General features: G+C 36.0%; 1 protein-coding gene across 3 annotated transcripts in view; it reads right to left on the bottom strand.

Moving 5' to 3' along the window:
• The window catches only part of PPP4R1 (protein phosphatase 4 regulatory subunit 1), a 59,039-nt gene that overhangs the window by 24,044 nt on the left and 15,355 nt on the right, over positions 1-19,640 (bottom strand). For 2 of the 3 annotated variants that reach the window (XM_032397840.1, XM_032397842.1), the window contains exons 3-10: positions 14,455-14,590; positions 13,543-13,649; positions 8,680-8,822; positions 7,839-7,985; positions 5,208-5,315; positions 5,008-5,073; positions 4,172-4,330; positions 108-235 (exon numbers count right to left, since the gene is read on the bottom strand). In XM_032397840.1, coding sequence (XP_032253731.1) covers positions 108-235; positions 4,172-4,330; positions 5,008-5,073; positions 5,208-5,315; positions 7,839-7,985; positions 8,680-8,822; positions 13,543-13,649; positions 14,455-14,590 — 994 coding nt within the window. The remainder of the gene's footprint in view (positions 1-107; positions 236-4,171; positions 4,331-5,007; positions 5,074-5,207; positions 5,316-7,838; positions 7,986-8,679; positions 8,823-13,542; positions 13,650-14,454; positions 14,591-19,640) is intronic. The other variant, XM_032397841.1, reaches the window with a different exon arrangement.

Here is a 19,640-nt window from a genome sequence, read left to right as displayed (position 1 = left end):
GAGAAATAGCAAAGTCTCCAAAAAGAAAATTTATTATAAAATAGAGGAAGTGAAAAATATGTTCACAAGCAATAAAAGCTGGGAAGTAAAGTTTAAAGAAATCATACCTATTTTTGTCTTCTACTGACGTATCTTCTGAGCTTTTGCTTTCTTCTTTAAAATACTGGCCTGAGCTAGATGGATTAGCAAAAGTAGATATGAAAGGTCCCAGAGACTGAAAAGCCGCTTGGCGAACCTAGAAAGAAAAGGAGAACAGTAATAAAACATAAAAATAAGGGATTATTCACAGTCTACTTTTCACTTACCGAAGTATGGTTAAGATAGTAATAAGATAGTGTTAAGATAGTGTTTTCTAAAAAACCTTCCCAGATTCAGAACTATAAATCATTCTTCTGCTAGGATTTAAAATTCTTTATATTTTTTTTTTTACTTTTGATTTTTTAAAATTGGTCTTGAATATTTAAACCATGAGAATATGAATATGAGATCCCATAGAGCATCTGCATGGAACTAAAGGAAATCCTGCAGTGTTCTCAAGGAAAACAGAATGAAGAAAATCAAGTTTGCCAAACAGAAAATACAGAGCAATAAAGTTGACAAAATGTGATAGATCCATTTCATGTTTTCTGGTGGGAAAGACTGTAATTTGCTTACTACAAGGAAACAAGACAGATGTGCCAGAACTATGGATGCACTTATCAGAAACAGAATATTGAATTAAAATATATTTCACAAAAATCTGGATGCACATACTACTGTTATGCATGAACGTCTCAAGTAGGAGAGCTGAAAAAAAGGTTATAGAATTTTATTTCATATTGTATTCTTGTATTATTTTTGTAATCTTGATTACAAAAAAAAATTGGGGGAGAGAGGTTTTATGAAAGGAAGCAGAAGGGCGGACACAATCTGAAAGAGGCATAGTTCTCCCATCATAGTTGGGAGAAACCACAAACCAATTTCTCTAAGACCCTGCCCTTGAGGCATAACAATACCTTTTCCATAGTTTAAAATGAAGATTACATGACATGTGTAAATTTTGCAGAGGCAAATACATGTGAAGCATGCATATTACTAGTATTTACCCTCTGGGGGAAGCAGATACAAAATGACTCAATTGGTTTAAAAAAAAAAAGAAGGCTAGAATTATACATAAGATAGCAAAAAGAAGCCTATGTAAGAACTTAACAGGTTTTCTCCTCTACGGTCAATGTTACTTCCATAAAAACATAAAAGGTAACTTTTAAAATTATATGCATGAGTTTAGTCTACTCTGGATACTGTTAAAACTCTGAGTTTGTCTCAAACAGTTCTAGGATTTACATATACCTCAAATGACAGATTTAAGGAGTCCTTCATTTTAATATAAACATATTCCCAAATTAGCAGGAAATACTGTATATCATTGAGCCAAGACAATGATAAAGTCTCAAAATGAAAACTTTAATAAAGCTACGTAATCTTTTCTAACAATCTTATACATTTTAAACAACATTAAAGTCGTGCTATGGCTTAAGAGTCTTTCCTCTATGTAGAGTCTTTCGAAAATGAATATGGAAGGTCCTGAGATCTACTTCAGGCACGACAGCATAAGGAGCGCCACTGACCCACTCTCCGGTGAAATCGTTGAAAATGGAAAAAACAAAAACGAAACAAAACCCCAAAGCCCCACCAATTAAAACCTGTGGAAATAGTCCTAAGGGCAGGCAAACAGCAAAAGAAGGAATATCTATAAATATTCAGTAAAAGAACCCTGAGAGTCTGTGGTATTTGAACCAGGGAGGCAGAACCTCTACTCCAGACTGCTGCGGACAACAACACTGGCCTCCCTCTCTTCTAGCTTCCAGCCAGAGGGCTTTCAATGTTTTCCGTCCTGCTCCCAGCTACCTGTTGGGCATCCCTTCTTCTACACAACGCCCACTGGTAGAATGGAAGCTCTACCTTAGACGTGGCTCAGAACACTGGGCCGAGAATACTCAGAATACAGTTCCTGCCCCAGCTTAAAAGGCTAGGATAGATGAGCCAAGAGAACCTGGGGCTGCTGTCCCTCCTACTCCCATCAAAATGTGGTCATCCCAGGATGGGATACAGGCATGTAGGCAGGCCCAAAGCTGTGCCTCCTGGAGGGGGGAGTAAGAGTCCACTAACACATTCCAGCCAGTCACTAAACAAACAAGCAAGTAACAGTAACAAGCCCCAGAGAGGGTTCAAGTACCCAAATTTGCTGTATTAACTAAAATGACCAGTTTAAAAAAAAATTTAAGGCATGCAAAGGAACAAAAAAGTATGATCCATAGACTGGAGAAAAATTTAAGGAACAGAAACTACGTGTGAGAACACTAAGATGTTGGACTTAGAAAAAAACTTCAAAGTAACTGTTATAAATTGTTCACAGAACGAAAGGAAAGCATGAGTAAAGTAAAGGAAGGAATGAGGACAGTGTCATATCAAACATAAGTTAATGAAGAGAACCAGATGGAAATTCTGGAGTTGAAGAGTATAATAATTGAAATAAAAACTAACCACATAAACTTAAGTAGATCTGAACTGGTAGAAAAAAAGAATTAGGGAACTCAAGGTATATTAATATAGATTAAGCAAAGAACAGAGAGAAAAAAGAAAATGAGGAAAAATGAACAGAATCTTGGAAAATGTGGGACTCCATTAAGTGCACCATATGTGTAATGGGAATACCAGAAGGAGGGAAAAGACACAATATTTGAAGAAATGATGGCTCAAAATGTCCCAAATTTATTAAAAATCAATCATCTACACATGAAAGAAGCTCAACAAATAGGATAAACTAAAAGAGATCTACAAACATATCACAGTAAAAATGCCAAAAGTCAAAAGCAAGAAGAAAATCTTGAAAGCAGCAAAAGGAAAGTGACAAGAGAACCCCAATAAAATAAACCTAACTTCCGACAAAAACAAGAGAGATCGGAGGGCTGTGGGGAAGACACAAAGTGCTTGAAGAAATTTAAAAAAACAAACACCAAAACTGTTAACCAAGAGTACAAAGCTATCTTTCAAAAAAAACGAAAGCAAAATAAAGACACACCCAGATAAACAGAAACAGAATTTGTTGCTACCAAATTTACATGACAATAAATGCAAAAGGAAGCTCTTCAGGTTGAAAGTCAGTTACCCTGGATGGTAACTCAAAAGAAAGAAGGATAATCTCAAACTGCTAACTTAATCTTCCACCTCAAGACACTGGAAAAATAAGAGCAAACTAAACCAAAAGCAAGCAGAAGAGAGGGTATAATATAGATTAGAGTGGAAGTTAATGAAATAGAGAACAGAAATATAGAGAAAATCGGTGAAACTAAAGCTTTAAAAAGATGAACAAAACAGACAAAACTTTAGCAGACTGGCTAAGAAACACTAGAACCAGAAAGAAGAGACATTACTACTTACGTTACAGAAATACCAAGATTATGAAGAAAATACTATGGATCATATACCAGCAAATTAGATAACTTACATGAAACAAATTCCTAGACAAACTACTAAAACTGACTAAAAGAAGAAAACTTACTAAAAGAAGCAATAATCTGAATAACTCTCTAACAAGTGAAGCTTATCTGAATAGCCCTATAACAAGTGAAGAGATTAGTAAACAAAAACCAAAAAAAACTACACACAAAGGAAAGTCCAAACTGAGACGGCATCACTGCTGAATTCTACTAAACATTTAAAAGAGAACACCAATTCTTCACAGATTCTCCCAAAAAAAAGAGGGAGCCCTTCCCAACTCATTTTATGAGGACATTATTACCTTGTTAACAAAACAAAACAAAACAAGCCATTGCAAGGAAGCTATAGACCATTATCTCATATAATATGGATATAAAAACTCCTAACAAAATAGTAGCAAACAGTCCAGCAACATATCAAAAATTATTACACTATGGCCAGGTGAGACTTATTGAAGGTTTAACACCTGAAAATCAATATGCCACATCATATCCTTAGAATGAACATGATTTCTATATGTACAGAAGTTTTGTCCAGTTAAAAAAAAGTTAATACAGTAGTTTGCCTACTGTCTACTCCTAAAAGGATTAACAGTAACATACTTTGATAAACTGTTTCTTAAATCATGAAATCAAAATGTCTCTTGTAAAATGTATTATTTTACAAAAATGATAATTAGACAAAACCCTACCCAACGTGAAGGATCACTGATCAAATTAATAAACAGTGCTGACAATTTAGTCCGTCGGATTTCTTGACATGTCGCACAGGAAACGGCCATGAAGCATTCAGCACAAGCCTTCCGGACTCCCCACACGTTATCAGAACAAAGCTGGAAAAACCTGGGCAGCTACGCAAGGACAGTGGTGTGTTAGGCAGACAACTCAGGTTTCAGTGGTTCATTTTATTTCATTTTCTGCTTTCACAGTGTTTCAAAATATTAGATTTTCCTATAACAATTTAGAAGATCTGTTTCATATTAAAACTTAGTAATTTGAAATAAATCACACCTAATTCACAGCACTGTTGACTGGAAAAGCAGAAACAACAAATACAGCTTAAATGTTATGCAAAATCTTGTACCTAAACTGTTTTGCCTAATGGATGATTTCAGAAACTCTTCCAGTATGTTAACTGGTACACGAAACATGTATATCCCCATGCACTAACCATTTAAAAATAACAAGCTGTAGGTTTGTCACTAGAATACTTGAGAGTTGCAATAAAATTACAGATTTCTTCGAATAAGAATTGCTTTAATAGAAGCGGGAGAGGTAAAAATAAATCCATGGTCCTTAACTCATCACATATCTGCATTTTGAACAAACTATAATCAAAACACAATTCAAGTGCCTAGAGTATAGAACTTTGAACTCCCAAACTCAGAGTCATATTATCGTTCTAGTTCACGTTCATGAGACTGTGTTAATAAAATTGGGGGGTAAATGTATGCACTTTAAACTTTATGTATTACTCTGTAATGTACTGCTTACTCCTTTATTACCCCTTTATGTCTGCAACACTTACCAACATCTCCTCGGTAGCTTGCTGGCCAACTACACTGCAAATATCTCCAAAATTGGCAGCACACACCTGGCAACAAAAGCATCACTGACATTTCAAAAATCTTACACACACAGTGCTTTTAAAATAATCTTTTAAGTTTCACACATCAATACAGTAACCACTAAAACCATGTGTTCTTAAACAAAATGCCTAAAAAATACCTTTCGAACATGAAACATTCTGCAATCACAGCACATCTCACAAAACCTAGGGAGGATAAGACGCTCTGTAATGTCCTTCCCAACCATGGGAGCCATTTTGCACATTATCTAAAATGGATAAGAACAAAAGCACACTGAAAACATCTTCAAACTAAGACTTTTCCAGTTAAGTTTGCTAACTTATTAGAAGTATACACTTTAGGAAATATAAAATAGGTCATGGCATCATTATACTGTATACATCACAAAAAACATTCATCTTATTTATCCAGGTTCAAGGCAGAAAAATAGATATTTACTACTACCAATAAAATCAACCAATAATTACTAAATATTTATGCACAGTAAACCCAGAGAAAATCTGAAAAATTTCATTTCTGACTATAGTTTCAATCTTATTAATCATTTTGCCTGATAACTTTAAAAGTAAAACCCCCCCAAATTTTCCCAGTAAGAAAACAAATGGTCACTGTTCAAAGGAAAGATTATCCACAAGAAGAATTTGGGTTTAGTATATTTGTACTGCTAAGAAAAGACACTTTAGAGGCAGTCCTTACCTTGCAAAGTACCGTGTTAACAGAAACTCGTGCGTAAGAGAACTGTATCCCTTGGTTCTAAGGGAGGCAAGGACCCAGTTCCAACATGCACAGTTTCAGGTAACGCAGTCCCAGGCAAATGAGGATGAACTATGTTTGAAAACCAGCCCAATGCTATTTAAATAAATTCCCCACCCCACCCCCCAGTTAGTACAGAAAGAAATCTGATGGTCTTTTATTATCACACCTACTCCTAGCCCATACAAACATAATTAGAAGTAAAAGGAATAGAGATTGCAAAGAAAGAAAAAACTATTCATACAGGACGTGATTATCTACATAGAAAAATTTCAAGGACTCTACAAAGAAGTCACTAGAACAAATAAGTGAACTTAGAAGTTTTCAGGACATGTCAGAACCAAAAATCAAATGTATTCCTATAAATTAGCAATGAAATGAAAACATTTAAAAACAGTATCATTCACAACAATGTCAAGAAACACAGTTCAACAAAATATATATATACTCTGTCTACTGAAAACTACAAAACACTGATGAGAAACATAAACACCTAAATAAATGGAGAGATCTACTGTACTAATGCCTTGTTAGGTGGGGGACTATCTCCAAACTGATCCAGAGATTCAACACAATCCCTATCAAAATCTCAGCATCATCAGAACTGGAGATAACATCTGTACCTCCCAAATCCCAAAGCCAGTTTTGTTCTTTGACTCTGTACTGTTTCTAAGCATTTTCAAGCCCTAAAGATCCAAAGTTATATACTGTATCACTGATCTAACATAATGAAATTCATCAGAATGAATTATCTCCAAGATAGAGAACAACTAGGAAGCCAGGGTGTGCAAAGCATGATAAAATATATAAGCCGACTATAAAAGAATCATGGGTTTCATACCAGCGCTGGATATAATCTCTACTACAGCTGTAATGTTTCACTATTGTTAAATGCTATAAAAATAAGAGAGCAAGTTGAACTCTGCTCAGTTATGCAAAAACTGATTTCCTTCATTGAGAAACTTGAGATAAAAAAAAAAAATCTGCATTTTGGGAGGTGACAGAGGTGCTGATTGTATAATACGGTGAATGTACTAAATGCTAACTTAATTGTACACTTTAAAATGGTTTTTCATTATGTGAATTTCACTTCAATAAAATGATATTACTGAAAAGTATCTAAATTTATTATTAACTAGTATGGAGTATCTAAAAAATAATGGAATCAAGAAATTTCCAAGGGAAAGGGGACTAGAGAGATGACCTAATTCATCCTAATGATCCAGAAACACTATCCAATTTTTGTATAATTCCTTTCTTATCAACAAAGATGCTATTATTTTAGGGTTTCTATTTTAAGTAACCTCTACACCCAACACAGGTCTCGAACCCCAACCCCAAGATCAAGAGTCGCACACTCCACAACCGAGCCAGCCAGGCGCCCCTATTTTAGGTTTAAATAGTAAACTCTCACTATCCAAATAATTTAAATTTTTAGACGGATTTATTATACCAGACTTTGTTACACACATGATTTAATCCATGTGTTTTTCTTATAATCACAATTTCTATATCATATCATGTATCATTATAATAAAATTACTTGCCTGATTATCATTCCCCCAAAGCACACTGTCAAGGGCAGGAGCTATTTTTTCCCCCTGTGCTTACATAGTGCTGAGAAAAGTGTTCAACAGCAACTGAAGTTTCACAAACGTTTCTTCACCCAACATAGGGTTTTTGTGTTTTTTGTTATAACTGCACTGATTATTTCTCCCATCTTCTTTTTCCATAATAATGAACTTACAGTTACTTATTATTCTCTTGCTCCGTATCTTGCTTTCTCAGAGCCCAGTAACAGAGCCATCTAATTCACGGGTGCAAAGCATAACATGGGGCCTACAGAACATAGACCTTTTTTGTGTGCCTATGTCCCTTTCTAGCCCTTTCTAATGATTTGTGGCTACTTTGATACCTAATAACGTACAAACTCCATAGCACATAATATTTGAGCACCTCCTATTTGTCAATACAGTGACTAATTTTTGCCTGAACAGAAAAAGCGCCTTCTACTTACAGCCACAGCTTCTGTTTTCACATCATCGTTGCTATCTGGGGCAGTTAGCTCTATGAGGACAGGGCACACTTTGGTCTCCACATCAAATCGCTCAATTAACTCCTGCTCCAGCAGAGCCAGCAAAGCTGCCTGACTTGTTTTTCTTACCTAGGAAAGAAGTCAGCAGTATAAACAAAGTACATACATGATATAACAAAACTCTATTACTTGTTTTTCACAATATTGAAGACTTTTCATCTCAACTTAAAGGGATTCATAACTGGCAAAACCTTGCAAATAAAAACTTGTCACTATTTCCTCCAGCTACTGCAAAGACAGAACTTGGTAGATTGTGATACGACAAATGAAACGGAACAGAAAAGCCATCCTTGTGGGGTGCCTGGGTGGCTCAGTTGGTCGGGCACCCGACTCTTGATTCCAGCTCAGGTCGTGATCTCAGGGTCCGGGATTGAGCCCTGCGTTGGGTACCCCACTCAGTGGAGAGTCTGCTTCTCTCCCTCTCCCTCTGCCCCACCTCCCCGCTCGCATGCTCTCATGCATGCAAAAGAAAAGTCATCCTTGTGAAAGGTGACTCCCAAATTCCCAAACTTTCTGAGGGACACCCATGAGGGTACCATGTGAGAATGCAGCTACTGGGCATCATCTTGTAACAGCATTAAGCAGATGTCCTAGATTTGCCAGACTCTCAACATATCTTGTCTAAGACACATGGTCATTTTGAAAAACAGAATAATGAAGTTGAAGAGGAAAAAACACTCAAATGAGACCAGCTAGGGGAGGCTATTCTACATACATCATACTACAGGCATTTCCAGTAAGAACCTGTAAATGGCACTCTTACCTGATTATTCTGATCTGCGAGATATCTAACCACAATAGGGAGTAAGTATTTGGAAAAAGCATATGGGATTGAAGGCCGGTTTTCTTGACAAAACAATGCAATATGAGGCACCTGTTCCATCAGCTCTGCTCTCACGGTTGGTTCTATTGAAACAACAGAAATGTGAGCAAACACATTCTCCCACAGTAACAAAATCTCTGCCTGGGCTTAAGACTATTTAGGAAAGCTCTGGACTTCCATCCTCAGCATAAAAAGGACTTACACAATGTTCTCTAACTCTAGGAACCTTTTCACAATCATACGCAGGTCAACCCCATGAGTAAAAGGAAGACCCTACTCCCATCCCAGGCTTCTATCTTCCTACTGTGTACCAAGTATGCAATCATTTCCTATTATGACCAAATTTATCCATCACCTACATTGTGTCACATATGTTAGGGGTTAAATATCCAATATTCACATCAATAAAATATGTATTATCTATGAACTATTTTTTTTTTAAAGATTTTATTTATTTATTTGAGAGAGTGTGAGAGAGAGCAAGAGTGAGCAAGGTGAGGAGCAGAGGGAGAAGCAGGCTCCCTACTCAGCAGGGAGCCCGACGTGGGGCTTGATCCCGGGACTCCGGGATCACGACCTGAGCCGAAGGGAGCCACCCAACTGACTGAGCCACCCAGGTGCCCCCTATCTATGAACTATTAAAGAGCCTCCTAGGACTATTTAAGAGCCTCATAAGGACCGGTTCCTAAGCTAAATTCAATCAATGAATGGAGAATTCATGGTTAAAATTAAGACTAAAATGGTAAGTGACTGTTAAAAGTAGACCAATCAAGTTAAAGAAACAAAAAAAATCTGAAAAGACCCAAGTATGTACAGCAAATTTAAGTATGACAAATACATCATTTCAAATCTCTGGGTTTCAAAAAGATGAACTGCTAAGAGTAATGGCAGGAGAATCAGGTATGTGATAAAAAAAAGATTCCTATCCTGCACATCATAAATGAATTCTAAGTGAATTAAAGTTCCAAACTGTTTTTAAAGATGAAAAGCACTAAAAGACAACATTTAAAAAAAAAAAAGTTTAATCTTGAGGAAGAAGCCCTTCCAAGGCAAACAAAACCCCAACACCAACTTGGGAGACCAACTAATTCTACTTTATAAAGCCTCCATTATAGACAACAGGTACCACACTCAGTTAAAAGGCAAACCAGCCTGGGAGAAAATACACGTATAACAAAGTATTAATAACTAAATATACAAAGAACCCATTGTTCAAATGAACACAAGAAAGAAAATAAGGATACGGACAGGCAATTCTCAGAAGAAATGCAAGTGACTAAGACACATACAGACATGATGGATTATCAATACAATTCATTACATCAGACCTAATTAGAACTTCGTTATTAATGAATGTATCATTACAGTTACTTTAAGGTAAACATGCATGCATGGGTCCGGAGGAAATTTAAATTTCAACAAACAGAAATTAATGAAACTATCAGCAGAAAATGTACTAGCATCTTACAAAGCTAAGAATCTTATCAACAAACCAGTATTTGGAATTTCTATTACATGGCTCTGCCATGTGAAGTTAGACAGTAACTGAACAAAATAGTACTTCTGTTTTGAAAAATACTTAGTTTAAAAAAAAAAAATAGGCCTCTCCTTTTCCTCATTGACCCTGAATTTGCCAACACTGACCTAATACTTATATAAATTTTTGAAGCAAAAGAAGGATACAAGTTACAGTTCTGGTTAAGAATGAAATCAGTAGGGGTGCCTGGGTGGCTCAGTCGGTTGGGCATCTGCCTTTGGCTCAGGTCATGATCTTAGGGATCGAGCCCCATGTCAGGCTCCTTGCTCAGCAGGGAGTCTGCTTCTCCCTCTCCCTCTGCCCCTCCCCACTGCTCAAATAAATAAATAAAATCTTAAAAAAAAAGAATGGAATCAGTAACTTCTCTTTCTTCAAAGTCATGCTTAGGTAAAAAGACCAATGGAACAAAACAGAGTCAAGAAATGAATGCACTGTGAGTCGTTTGGGAGGAACTGAAGTGCTGGGGAGGGATTTCAGAGCTACTATGATGGCAAAAGGGAATGAAGGAAGAAAGGGGAGTTGAGCCTAACGTCTCTAACTTGGTGGGCTGGGCTGATCATGACTACTGAAAAATATACAGTTGCAAAGTTAATGCATATATTCTAGTCTCCTGAGCAAACAAGGAGCTCAGAACCTTAAAATCTCTCACCTGCCTATTCCTTATCAACGTTTACCTTGATTTCTTTATTCCCCTAAAGTTGTTATTCATATTTTTAGGATTTTATATAGCAAATGCTTGTTTAGATTTACTACTAATCTTGTAAGTTTTTTTTTCCTTATCAGTACATTTTTCATCCAAATCTTTTCTGCTTCAATTAAAAAAAAATCTATAGAGTTACACACCAACAACCTGATAAGCTTCAGAAGTATAAAGAAGCTACACACAAAAGAACATATTCAGTATGATTCCATATAAAGTTCAGAGGAGCAAACTAATCTAAACACTTAGCACTCAAAACATGGATTACCTTGGGGAAGAAGAGGACAGAAATGAGGAGGTGCCCTGAAATGGATTCTGGGATGCTAGTTCTATCTCCTGATCTGAGTACTAATTACATTGGTCTTCATTTTGCTTTACTTCATGGAGTTGAAAATTTATAGTCCATGTACTTTTTGTAGTGTAGTTTTATTCAGTATTCAAGTAACAGAGTTCCCCAACAAGTAAGTGTTCCTGTTGCCCATCTATGTCACCAAGTCTGTGCATACTGGTACATTACTGTTCTATATCACAAAAACGCACTCTAGCATGGCACAGTATAAACCCCCACAATCTACACCTTGACTGCCTTATTGAAGAGCCTCATTATTTTAAACTGTAGACTCAGTAAACTACCTGTTGACCAAATGTGGCGCTATCTTGGACTCCTTAAACCTCTAAACCAGTCTTTTCTTCTCCTGAGTATGCTCCTTTCCTTCTCTGTACCTCATCATTCTATTAAATTCAACTCAATGTCACTAACTTCCTGAAATCAGCACCAATGCTCCCCATTATAATGTACTGTTTATAAGTTAGCTGCATTCATTAAACTGTTAATTTGATGACAGGAATTCTTATTCACCTTAGTAACTGTTCTAGCATTTATTCTAGAATCTGGCATAGGACTGTGCACTGTGTTATTTTTACCAAATGAACAAAAAATGTAAATGTCAATAGAGATATTTATCATGAACTCAACAACTTGAGAATATATTTTTTAAAAATCTACAGCTGACCCTTGAACTAGGGGGCTAGGGCACTGACCCCTCCCTGTGCAGTAGAAAATCCACATATAACTTTTGACACCCCCAAAACTTGACTACTATTAGCCTACTGTTGACTGGAAGCCTTACCAATAACAAACAGTTGACTAACACATATTTTTTAGCTTATATGTACTGTATACTGTATTCTTACAATAAAGTAAGCTGGTGAAAAGAAAGAAAAAATCATAAGGAAAATACATTTATAGTACTGTACTCATCAAAAAAAATCTGTATCAATAGATCTGCACAGTTCAAACCCATGTTCAAGGGTCAACTACATATATCTACATATATTTATAAAAACAAGCACTATAGGTGGCAAACAGGTAAAAGAAAATAAACACAAATTCCTCCCTAAAGAGTATCTATTCTACTAAGAAAGGAATAAATAACCATAATGCAAAAAATAAGTAAGTGAAAATTGTAATTGATGAGCTTCTTCTAAAACCATTCTGGAACAAGCATACACACGAGCAAGTACATACATCATCATTTAACATAATCATTAGACAGATTATTTGTAAGCTTACCAATTTTTTTCTACCCTATAGGAAAATAAAAAACACTTAAGGCTTATGTAAATAGTAAAACATATTCCCATAAAACGAATTGCTCACCAAAAGATGAGCCCATCTAAAAATTAAAAAATGAGACTGCTAACATGCAAAAGAGTTTGATAAAAAGTGAAAAATAGGGGCGCCTGGATGGCTCAGTCGTTAAGCATCTGCCTTCGGCTCAGGTCATGATCCCAGGGTCCTGGGATCAAGCCCCACATCGGGCTCTCTGCTCGGCGGAGAGCCTGCTTCTCCCTCTCCCACTCCCCCTGTTTATGTTCCCCCTCTCGCTGTCTCTCTCTGTCAAATAAATAAAATCTAAAAAAAAATAAAGTGAAAAATAACACATTTTAATAGAGATAATGGGTTTAAGAAAAAAATATATTTATTTCTGAATTGTTTCTAAAATAAAAAATAAACATATGCATATGACCTAAGATTAGGTTAAAATGGTAAGTTTTATGTTATGCATATTTTGCCTCAAGAAAAAAATATTTTTAAAAAACTTAATAGAAACATATTCCCAGCCTGAAGTCAGGTTTATCTCTTTCGTAAGCAGACCCTCCTATCTTCGCTTTGGAGACAAAACGCTCTAGTTTTATGACTGATTCACATTTTTCACAAGTGAGAAAGCATAGGAAAAGGAAGCATTTTATATTTGCTTAAAAAAAACTTATAGCCCACTCCCTCCCTTTTAAAATTTATTCAAAATTATTTTTAAGTTTTTAGTAATCCTAAAATATTAACATACATGATGCAAAAACAATTTTTAGATTTTTCTGAGAAATTTCCAAAATTAAACTAAACAGACCAACTACAAAATGTGGCTCTTAGAAAGTTTTTTCTTTTTACTGATGTATTTGGTAATTAGGAAATCTTTTAAAGAAGTCTCGTATCACACTAAGTTTTTCATTAGTTTTTAAAACCTCAAATTTGGTAAAAGAAACCTTTCTCTGCATAAGCATATACCTGAATCGTCAGCTAATCTGCTAATTCTTTCCAAAACAGCAATGCAATCTCTTTCATCATCGCAGACTTCCCTCAACGTGTCCAGCAAACTCCGGGCCACCATTTGTCTAACAGAAAAAGAAAATGATACGGTGTTTAGTGGTGTTAATGAGTAATATTTAGAATTCCAAAAGGTAGAATCTACATGGTTTTAAAGAATTTCTTAATACATTTTATAACATACATTAAGTCACTAATTTCCTAAGTGACAAATGCCAGTATGGATTTTATTGTAACAGGATGAGACTGAATATTTACCAAAATATTTTTCACCTTTAACTGAAGTGACAAATTTCTAAGGTCACTGAAAATTCTATAAAATTTCCAAGTTACCTTCAACTATCAAATAATAGGAAAATACACACATTCTTCATCATATATCTTCAGTATATACAAATACACACATTCATTTTTACTAAGTGAGTTTTATACATCTATACCCAAGAAATTTAAGACGCAGATTTCCCAGAAAACTGATACAGGTATTCTGGGGACCACAGCTGGAGAAACAATGCATTAGGAAGAGTGTCCCAGTCCCCTTAAATATCACCTGGCACACAGTAGGTATACAACATCATCTGTTGAAAGAATAATATACCCCCCTCAGTAATCACTTTACACAAATATCAAAATTATGCCTAAGAGCAAAAAAGTAATGGTGTTTTTTGCCAAAAAGCAAAGAAAGAGTGCCACATGCTTACTAGGATCAAGGAGTAAACAATTATAAAAGAGGCCTTGGCTGTGATTATCAACAAAACATGCTGACTGAGACTACACATGTTAATACTACTTTAAACTGGAAAACTGGATCTTCCCTACGGAAATGAATGTAATAATCATTCCACTTCCACAAGGAAAAGAATATGCACATACCTGTTAAATACGTTCTCACTTGCAGCATACTTGTCCAATCTCCCCAGTGGCGTCAACATTTCATCTTGTGAGACAAAGTCCAGGGCTGAAGGTATAATAATCACATCAGACTCTGAGCTGTAGTCATCCACACCAACTATCAGAGACATCAGAAATACTCCTTATAACACTTTGAAACTAAAAAGTACCCCTTGCCTGTCTGAAGCAGCATAAGTAAGACTGCCTTTAATGTTTCTGGAGCGGTATAAAGGATCCCAAGAGACTCTTACATCAACTCAGAAGCCATGAATGACTCAAGGATGTTACCTCTCCTTTTTCTACAGATATGTGTAGTTGTCTCTAGAAACACAGCAGTCAGAGGCTCCAGAAACTCAGCATGGGGTGATTACTGAGAACTTAACATGTTCAATCAGAACACTAACAACTTGTAAATAAATAAAATGTCAAACACTGGTAAATTCTGAAATGCAGTCAGAATAACTCACATTATAAGCAAAAGAATATAAGAATTACAGCAGACTTCTCATCAGAAACAATATAAGCCAAGAGACAGTAGAGCATTCCTTAAAGTACTAAAAGGAAAAAACAAAAAAAACCCAAAAAACAATGTCAACCTACAACTCTATACCCAGTAAGTAAACATCTTTAAAGTATCTCTGAAATTCGTATCTTTCAAATACAAAGATTTCAGACACATAAAAGCTGACAGACATCATCACCAGCAAACATGCACTACAAGAAATATTAAAGTCCTTCAAGCAAAAAGAAAATTTTACCAACTGGAAATCTAGATCTATACAAAGGAATGAAGAGCAGTAGAAATGGTAAATATGTAGGTAAATACAAATATTTTTCTCATTTAAAAATCTCTTTGAGGGGCGCCTGGGTGGTTCAGTCATTAAGCGTCTGCCTTCGGCTCAGGTCATGGTCCCAGGGTCCTGGGATCGAGCCCCGCGTTGGGTTCCCTGCTTAGCGGGAGGCCTGCTTCTCCCTCTCCCACTCCCCCTGCTTGTGTTCCCTCTCTCGCTGTGTCTCTCTCTGTCAAATAAATGAATAAAATCTTTAAAAAATAAATAAACAAAATAAAAATCTCTTTGAAAGATAATTAAGGTAAAAATATGGACTGCAAAAAGAAAAAAAAGAAAAGATAAAAAATGTACTGTGGGGACTCTTAACTAGAATGAACAAACTGATGGTCACCAGAGGAGAGGTGGGTGGGGGGGATGGGTGAAATAGGTGATGGGGACTAGGGGGGCACTTGTGATGAGCACCAGATGTTGTATGGAAGTGTTGAATCACTATATTGTACATCTGAAACTAGCTACACTGCATGCTAACTGGAATTTAAATAAAAACTTTAAAAAAGTGTACTTTGGGTTTCTAACATACATAGAAGTTAAAATATATGACTATAATAGTACAAAGGTAGGAAAAGGGCAAAATACACTGTCCTAAAGTTCTTACACCATATGTGAAGAGATACATATTATTTGGAGGCAGACTGTTTAAAGATGTATACTAATTATAAACTCTACAGTAGCCATTAAACATCAAAAAAACCCCACCAAAGATATATGGCTAGTATGCCATTAAAGGCCATAAAATGGAATCATAAAAAAAAAAACAAAACAATACTCAATCCAAAAGGCAGAAAAAGAGGATAAAAGGAGAGATAGGACATGGGGTGCCTGGGTGGCTCAGTTGGTTGGGCGACTGCCTTCAGCTCAGGTCATGATCCTGGAGTCCTGGGATCGAGTCCCACATCAGGCTCCCAGCTCAGCAGGAGCCTGCTTCTCCCTCTGACCCTCTCCCCTCTCATGCTGTTTCCCTCTCTCTCTCTCAAATAAATAAAATCTTTTAAAAAATTAAAAAAAAAAAAAAAAGAGATAGGACAAACAGAAGAGAAATAGCAAGATGTGAGATTTTTTTTTTTTTTTTAATTTATTTATTTGACAGAGAGAGAGAGAGCGAGAGAGGGAACACAAGCCAGGGGAGTGGGAGAGGGAGAAGCAGGCTTCCCGCGGAGCAGGGAGCCCGATGCGGGCCTCGATCCCAGGACCGCGGGATCATGACCTGAGCCGAAGGCAGACGCTTAACGACTGAGCCACCCAGGCGCCCAGCAAGATGTGAGATTTAAACCCAACAATGTCAATAACCATGCTGAGCACAAATAGTCTCAATACCCCAATTAAAAGGCAGAGATTTTCAAACTGGATTAAAAATAACACCTAACATTAAAATAATTATATAGTGCAGACAAATTTTATACAGTTTATGCTGATCTACGATTCATAGCAAAGTATTTATTTTGAATCAGAAAGTTGTAAAAACCTCTCAGATGCTCTCATTTGGCCTCTGTTTTCTCTTTCTACCACAGGACTGTTGAGCTAGCATGACCTCGAAGGCACCTTTATGCAGGCTCTAGAATTCTATGACTATGACCAAACTGCTTCATCAGTCTCATACTTGTTAATCTTAAAGATAACCATTAAAAACATGATTCTGGTCCTTAGGAAGCCAGGACTCCTAGAGCGGCGACCATCCAACGTTGCCGTGTACAAGGCAAGCTTGGAGCACTTACCTCTAAATGCAGACTGCCAAGTCGCATATTCAAATACTAATTATGTAGGTTTGGAGTGAGCCCCGGGAGCACTCATTTTTAATAAATACCTCTACTAATTCAAATGCCGATTGTTGAACAACCATATTTAAGAAACATACTGTTAGAGGGCAGCAAAATCTTATTTTGCTTCAACTTTGGACACCACTCCATCCATCACGGTTGACAATTAGTTCTCTACAAAAGGAGGTGTTCCATTCTGCCATGGGCACTGGTGACAAAGCTTTACTTCTATTTCCCATAACTGTTGCCTCTTGCCAGTATCTGTGGAATCACTCTGGCCTGAACCCTCCTTTCTGAATTCAAGATTTATCAATTCTTGATTGGACTAATAAGGTTCTGGATCTCATCTTTATGGAGGCCACAAGGATTTGGTTACCATAGTTACAGACTATACACTTAGGTCTTAACCAGTCATCCTGCAAATGTCTGTCACAGGTTACAAAAAAGAGAAATAAGAAAATAACCAATAAAAAAGACTATTTACCACTAATGAAAAAATCCTGCCACATATACTGAGTGATGGTACAGTAAATAATATCCTCCGATAAAACAGAGAACATAGAGGTAGTAAATGTAGCTGTACTGTTAACAAGGATCCTATAGTTTATGCAAAGTAGAACACTAAATAGATGATAAAGATACAAATTATAATCCTTATGAGTATTCTCTAAAACATGTAAGAAAGAAGAGCTAGGAAGCCAATAGGGGAATTAAAATGAATACTAAAAAATATCATTAACCCAAAAGAAAGTCAGGAAAAAAGCAACAGAGGGGAAAAAAAGAGACAAATAGAAAAAAAACAGACCTAAATCCAACCAGATCAATAATTACATTACATATAAGCAGACTAAACATTTAAAAGCAGAGATCCCCAACTAATAAAAAAGTAACACCCAACTATAGCCTTATCCACCAGAGAGAGTTTTAAAGCCAAAATTTCAATCAATAGGTTGAAAAGAATTTTTTTAGAAAAGATAAAACATGAAACAGTAAGCCTAAGAAAGCCAAAGTGGTGATATTATTATTAGACAAAATAGACAAAGACAAGGACTATTACTGCAGATGAAGAGAGACATTTCATGCCTCCATACCCCACCAGAGCACTTTCTTTCTGGAGAACTAACTCAAGTTTATGGATTCTTGGACACTATGGCAGCAATAGCCCTTTAGGGCTTCAAAGCCTTAAAAACCTAGGCTCCTCCACTGATGAAGTAAAAAAATTAGGTCATCTTTTCATGTTATTTGAAATTTCAAATTGACCAAAAAGCATATAAGAACAATGATCACTCTAAAATGCTTTTTCAAATTATCTGACCTCCCCAAATTCCTATACTTCCTCTTCCCCAGTAAATTTACTGTCTTAGCTGAAGGGCAACTAGGATGGAGTGGAAAAAGGAAGAGGACTTGCAAGCTCTACATAAGAGACAGAATTCCAACAAATACTTAAGTAGGCAATCTTCATTTTTCAAAACCTCATAATTATAAAATAAAAGCTTCCATGAAAAAGCTATATAACACCTTTTTAAAAAGTTTTTTACTTAAGTTTTTTACTTTAATTCCAGTACAGTTAACATACAGTGTTATATTAGTTTCAGGTGTACAATATAGTGATTCCACAATTCTATACGTTACTCAGTGCTCATCATCATAAGTGTACTCTTTAATCTTTTAATGAAAACTTGTGGGTTTTAGTGAATTCTAATAGAATAGAATCCTAATAGAAGAGAATTCCTAATAGGAATAGAAACCTAGAGTACAAACTGAAGCCTTATATTTAAGGCATCATATGGCAAAGGCCCAAAACATAAATTAGACTCAACAGATCCTTCTAGTTCCAAATTATAAGAACCAAACGTGTTACAATACAAATAAAGAGATCAAGAAAAAAAATGAGAAAGTAACCATAGAAAAATGACATTTCTGTTAACTTATAAAACAGAAAACTTCCCTTTGTATAAAGCTAAGAGATCTTATAGTGGAAGAAAGAAAATATCTTTACAGTTCAGGATGTAGCCTCTACCTACTCTCAGCTCCTTGCACCAGCACCAACAGAAATCCAAAGTAGCAGAAAGCAATGACCCAATTTTTAGGTGTTTTAAATTTAAGGAAAATATGAAAGTTTAAAAGTTGGACCCATGTGGAAGTTTGAAGAAGATTAATTTAACTCCTACACAGTGACAGCAAAAAGTGGTGTGAAAAGGGTAGACGCTCTTCAAAATAAGACAGATCTAGGTTCAAATCTCATATTTTGCTACTCATGAACTATGTGAACTTACACAAATACCTAATTGAGTCTGCTTCCTCATCTATAAAATACCGCAAGACTTCAATAAAGGGACAGATTTTTAAGACATACATTCTAAGATAATGTCTATAAAATCTCTAACATAGTGTCAGGCAAATAAGTAAATGTTCCCTCCCCTCTGCATTTAGGTCTGTTTCTAGATACAGATAATCTTAATGTGGTTTCCATGTGTTTTTAAATGTTTTCATCCATTTCAACCAGTAAGTAGGGCAGCACATATACTGGGAGTGCCAAGCACTCAACAAGGAACACAGATAT

The sequence above is a fragment of the Phoca vitulina genome, unplaced genomic scaffold (assembly GCF_004348235.1).
Source record: "Phoca vitulina isolate PV1807 unplaced genomic scaffold, GSC_HSeal_1.0 scaffold105, whole genome shotgun sequence".
In the NCBI taxonomy this organism is placed as follows: Eukaryota; Metazoa; Chordata; class Mammalia; order Carnivora; family Phocidae; genus Phoca; species Phoca vitulina.
This window is presented reverse-complemented; position numbering and strand designations above follow the sequence as displayed.